Raw genomic sequence first — 6,301 nt, 5'->3', positions numbered from 1 at the left:
ACTTCCAATTACAAATCATTAAAATCCATACATTGAGTAAATATTTATTGGGTGCTGAAATCAATTTCATTTAAAACCTGCCATGGGAATCATATTGAATTCCTAAAGCTGCGCTGCCACTGTACCTGAAAACTATTCAGTGAAATACAACTTAACTGCTGCACATTAAGAATACTTCAAGACCAGTCTATCATTTATTCATTTCTTTTTAAAAAAAGATCTTACTGATTTATTTGAGAGAGAGAGTGCGCGTGCGAGAGAGCGTGGGTGCGTACGAGAGAGGGGAGGGGCAGAGGGAGAAGAAGGAGCAGACCCAGCTGAACAGGGAGCCGATGAGGAGGCTGGATCCCAGGAACCTGGGATCATGACCAGAGCAAAAGGTAGACACTTAAGCCCTTAGCCGCTTAACTAACTGAGCCACCCAGGTGCCCCTCATTTCTAAAGTTTGCATGGTACTTTAGTATATAATCTATTGTTTATAAGAAACCCCAAAGCAGAAATATGTAACTGTCATTTTCTACCTTTCTCTGGATGGAGACTGGAGACATGTTTGGCCAGCACTACTCAGTGTTTAATATTTCAATGAATAAATTTCAGTATATCCTAGAAAACTGTTACTTTACCGAAGTAATCTAATTCTGACAACAAATGTTAGAAATATAATTCATTCCAACTTTTTTTTTGAAGATTTTTATTTATTTGACAAAGAAAGACACAGCAAGAGAAGGAACACAAGCAGGGGTAGTGGGAGAGGGAGAAGCAGGCTTCCAGCTGAGCAGGGAGCCTGATGCAGGGCTGCATGACAGGGCCCTGGGATCATGACGTGAGCCGAAGGCAGACACTTAACGACTGAGCCACCCAGATGCCCCTCGTTCCAACTTTTGTAAAATATGTTTCTATATGCTTGACAGTGTATTGATTGAGAATCTTTTTTACATTTAGAAAATTTCTTAAAATTGATCTTTTATCTGATATTGCAGAAAATACTTCCTGAGAGGTACTTTCTTTCTTCAGAAGACTTTCTCCTTTTTACTGAAATTTTTGTTAGTATACATGTTTGTACATTGCAGATATATGTACATTCTACACTTTGAATTCTCTTGAAATTCAGTCTATAACTTTAAAAAGTTACCCCTATCAGTGGAGATGTTATTTACTTTTTCTCTCAATAATTCTGAAAGACAGAAATCTGGAGATGAATCAATTGCACCTTTAAACTCATTACATGTTAAACTTATATTTCCTGAATTGTGGCATGTGACTTTCAGATTGGTGGTTCTTCACACTGTCTTTAGTCCAAGTTTTTGTTTTCTAATTTATATTTTAGAAACTTGATTTGTACTTATTTTGAATTTTGTTATGTGACTTATTTTTCTATTCCAATATTTTTATTGTGTTAGATTTTTAACAAGGTATTCCTTAATTAAAAACTCAGCAGAGCAAAATCAGAGTAGCTTTGAGAATAGAGCCACAATAAAACCATAAAAGTGCAAGTAAAATTCACTTAAATAATATATTTCAGTAACTTTTTCTTTTCCCTTATAGAGGACATGTTTGGTATATGTCATAAAGCAATCTATTTTCTTTTCATTATATATATATTTTTTAAAAAGATATATTTGTTTATTTATTTTAGAGAGAAAGCAAGCAAGCAAGCTTGGGGTGGGGGCAGAGGGAGAGGGAGAGAGAAACTTTAGCTGACTCCTTGCTGAGCCCAGAGCCCAACACAAGGCCAGTCTGAAGACCCTGGGATCATGACCTGACGGAAATCAAGAGTCCACTGCTCAACCAACTGTGCCCCTCTTGGGGCCCCTCTTTTCATTATATTTCTTTCAAAACTTGAGTATTCTCAGTAACCACCTGGGTGGCTCAGTTGGTTAAGCAACTGCCTTCAGCTCAGGTCATGATCCTAGAGTCCTGCTATTGAGTCCCACGTTGGGCTTCCTGCTCAGCGGGGAGTCTGCTTCTCCCTCTGACCCGCCTCTCTCTCATGCTCTCACTCTCTTTCTCTCAGTCTCTCTCTGTCTCTCAAATAAATAAATAAAATCTTAAAAAAAACTTGAGTATTCTCTGACCGCCTGTGATCAATCCTGTCCATATCTGTCAGCATATTCACCTTAAATCCAGACATATCTTCAAATATCTCTGTCGTTGTACTCTTTCATGTGCAAGGACACCTGAATCAGAATTTGAATGGATTTTAACCTAAGGTCAGTCTAAAGAAGTAAAGTATAAAAACAATTTAGTAGAATAGATGGATCGATGAATTAAGTGAATTGGGCCCAGGTATTTGATTGTATGTTATGTGGATTATATGGATTGAGGAGTGCTAGAAATTTAACCCCCCCACTCCTTTAGTCTCTTGGAGCTAGTATTATTTATTATTTACTATGTCTTCTATAATTATAAATTTTATTCTTTGTTATTGATGGCTGTATTGATATAATTGCTAATTTTGTACTTTATATTAATATTTATTTTCTCCTGAATACGGACTATCATCCTCTGCAAATTTTCAGAAGATCAGTGAACATCTAATGAATTTATCTTTTGCATCTTCAGGAAGTATGAGCACACTGTAATCCAGGGAGGTTAGGACTTAAAACAGCTCGGAAAATCAAAATAGAGAGGTGAGAGCATGGAAGACACTTCAGTATTTTGCTTAGCATCTAGCTCTCTGTGTTTCTGTGGATAACACTCTTCAATTCAAGCAGCAATCATGAAGCCAATAATGAAACTTCCCTATGTCAGTCCCTAAATTGTAGTTTTTATATAGGGCTAACTATCTAAGTTCTGACCCAATTTTAGACACTTGCTAGTGAAGGGACTCTATAAATAAATACAGAAGACCACAGACATAAATGGAGTATATCCCAGGTAACTTGTGGCCTATGGTCAGCCTACCCTGTCCTAGACCTGATAATGCTAAGTGCATTAGCAACACCTGGAGTTCTTATTGAACATTTAGGTTCCCAGATTCCATCCCAACATTTCTGAAATAATTAGGACTGGCAAATTTGCATTTTAATAAGCACCCCAGGTGGTTCTTATTCAACTGAAGTTTTAGATCCAATAGCTCTATGAGATGCTTGGCAAACCAAGTTCTTATGATTTGACAGGATATAATTTAACTACCCCCTACTTTGTATTCATTATTGAAGATTTAATTGGCATATTTATGTTATTACTTGCTGTAAAATGCACATTAACAGGAATGGAGTTTAGTTTATGTCATTACCTGTGTTGAGATGATTATTCACTGATAAACTTATTAGATTTCAGGTAATAACTCAAACTAAACATTGATTGGTATTGTGGATGGATCCACAATTTGTTATACTTTAATTCATGCTTTACAAGAAAAATAACCCTTAAAATCAGAATTTGAATGGACTTTAACCTAAGATCAGTCTAAAGAAGTAGAAAAGTGTAAAAACAATTTAGTAGAACAGATGAATCAATGAATTAAATGATACATTCCTGTCAGTTTTCTTGTTCATAAATGTTGCTCTATTTTTCAGCTCCTAATAACAACCAAAAGAATTAAAAAATTTTTATCTCTTTTATAAATCACATCATTAAAGTAAATAAATTAACCTTTGGATAAGACCAAAGTCCTTTTATTAAGTTTTCCCTTCTTGGGAAAAGAGAACGTTCTCTTTTTTTTTTCAGTAGTATAGATATATTAATTTCAGTTGCTGAATATTTGATTCCAAGAACTTTGAGAAAGAAAATATTTTTACTGCAGGTAGTGATGAAAAACTTTATTGACACTGAGAGAACTATTAGGTAATTCCAAAACTGTACATTTGGGGTCCTTGAAAAGATTAAATATAACAGAGATGAAAGCACTTGTTTCTGCAAGTGGAAATCATAAATTTTTGAATTATTTTATTTAGAATCATAATGAAGTTTATTTTTGCCCATGTAAGATGCATAGGAAAAAGTGAAACTTCTCCTTGTATAACTGATTTCTCAATAAAAGTACTTTTCTGTTTTTCTAAAGATAGGAACCACCAGCCTGTGCAGTAGTAACAGTAAAGGCATTACAGAGTGATAATATTCTACAGGTAATAATTTTTACCAAAAAGCCTATTGGGGTCTTGACACAATGTGAAAATAAATGTGGCTAAATTGAGTCCTGAGAATATTGCCATTTATGAAGCAGGCACTCTCCTTAAGGTACAATCCTAGGCATTTAATGTATCATAATTCATATAACCACCATATTATTATTGTATGAATGTTATAAAACTGGAAACAGAGACAAAGAGGTTAAATTATTTTCCCCAAGGCACACAGTAAGTTTAAGAAGAGGAATCAGAATGGAGATACTTCTGATGTTGAAGCCAGTGATCTTCTCTCAACTATCTAGGGATGACTGAACACCTCACAGAGAACTGATTCTTCAGATTAGGGTCTAGTAAGGTTTATTTAATCTCAAGAAAATGACAAAGAGAAGTGAATTAAGTGTCAAAACTTGAAGATATTTAGGGGTACCCGCCTCCGGCTCAAGTCATGATCCTAGGGTTCTGGGATCAAGTCCCTCATGAAGCTCCCTGCTCAATGGGGAGTCAGCTTCTCACTCTCCCTCTGCTCCTCCTCGCCACTCATTCTCTCTCTCTCAAATAAATCAGATCTTTAAAAAAACTTGAAGTGGTCTAAATTTGTTATCCAGCAAAATACTAATACACTCAGTATATACAAATATTAAGACTATTTTCAAATGTAACTAATGATAATCATGGTTGGAGAAGAAATTACCTCTCTGAGGTTCTGCACTCAAGAAAACCCTGAACTAGGGGTAAACAATATTACTGTTAATACAAAAGAGACATCATGTGAACTTTTGGAGATCCATAGAGATACAAATACGTCAAAATAGAATGAAAAACTATGAATGAAAGACAAGTTGTTAAATTCATGGAATTGTACTTACACATCAGCCACCGGATGTCGCTGTCTTCCATAAAATGTTTTTAGAACAAAGGCATAATCCTGTTTCTCAAGGACCAGAAAGGAGCTACATTCTCAGATCTCAGCCATTTCGATAAAATTAGATGTAAGAAGTCGAATAGCAGAAGTTCAGAGAGCATGTTTGTTCTAGACTGCTGATTCATCAATTTGTTAATCGGCAGAAACGTATGATGTTGGTCTACACACCCAGCAGCCCAAGAGCCTTGCGCCTGCTCTTGCTTCTGCTTCTCGCAGCCTGGAAGGCGGGGAGCGGCCAGGTCCATTATTCTGTCCCGGAGGAGGCCAAACACGGCACCTTCGTGGGCCGCATCGCCCAGGACTTGGGGCTGGAGCTGGCAGAGCTGGTGCCGCGCCTCTTCCGAGTGGCGTCCAAGGGTCACGGGGATCTTCTGGAGGTAAATCTGCAGAATGGCATTTTGTTTGTGAATTCTCGGATCGACCGGGAGGAGCTGTGCGGGCGGAGCGCGGAGTGCAGCATCCACCTGGAGGTGATCGTGGACAGGCCGCTGCAGGTTTTCCATGTGGAGGTGGAGGTAAAGGACATAAACGACAACCCGCCAGTCTTCTCCGTTTCAGAACAAAAGCTTTCAATACCCGAATCTCGACTGCTTGACTCTCGGTTTCCGCTAGAAGGCGCATCTGATGCGGATGTTGGAGAGAATGCAGTGCTTACTTACAGACTCAGTCCAAATGAGTTTTTCATTCTTGATATTATAAACAGAAAGGACAAAGCCAAAACCCCAGTGCTTGTTCTAGGAAAAATGCTGGATCGTGAAGAAAATCCTCAGCTTCAGTTGTTATTAACCGCAACTGATGGAGGCAAACCGGAATATACTGGATCTGTTACTCTGCTGATCTTGGTGTTGGATGCCAATGATAATGCACCTATATTTGACCGATCCGTTTATGAAGTTAAGATGTATGAAAATTCAGCGAACCAAACGTTAGTAATATGGCTAAATGCGTCTGATGCAGATGAAGGAGTAAACAAAGAAATGATATACTCATTTAGTTCTTTGGTTCCATCCAGCATAAGGCGGAAATTTCTAATGAATGAAAAAACGGGAGAAATAAGAGTAAATGACGCTATTGACTTTGAGGATAGTAACACTTATGAAATTCATGTAGATGTTACAGATAAAGGAAACCCACCTATGGTTGGTCACTGCACTGTACTAGTGGAAGTTCTGGATGAAAATGATAATTCACCCGAAGTGGTTATCACTTCTTTGGCGCTCCCGGTGCGAGAAGATGCTCAGGTGGGCAGTGTCATCGCCCTGATCAGCGTGTCCGACCGTGACTCTGGCGCCAACGGGCAGGTGAC

The 6,301-nt window shown here is 37.9% G+C and overlaps 1 protein-coding gene across 1 annotated transcript; it reads left to right on the top strand.

The window, feature by feature from the left end:
• Window positions 1–4,768: 4,768 nt before the first annotated feature.
• On the top strand, window positions 4,769–6,296 carry LOC112818976 (protocadherin alpha-10-like; the record flags this gene model as incomplete). Its single annotated transcript, XM_025866039.2, has 1 exon — window positions 4,769–6,296. A coding segment is annotated over exon 1 (1,152 nt), but the record flags the coding sequence as incomplete, so codon positions are not given.
• Between the last annotated feature and the right edge of the window lie 5 nt (window positions 6,297–6,301).

The sequence above is a fragment of the Callorhinus ursinus genome, unplaced genomic scaffold (assembly GCF_003265705.2).
Source record: "Callorhinus ursinus isolate GAN/ISIS: 27379988/994484 unplaced genomic scaffold, GSC_fseal_2.0 scaffold2988, whole genome shotgun sequence".
NCBI classification, from domain to species: domain Eukaryota; kingdom Metazoa; phylum Chordata; class Mammalia; order Carnivora; family Otariidae; genus Callorhinus; species Callorhinus ursinus.
This window is presented reverse-complemented; position numbering and strand designations above follow the sequence as displayed.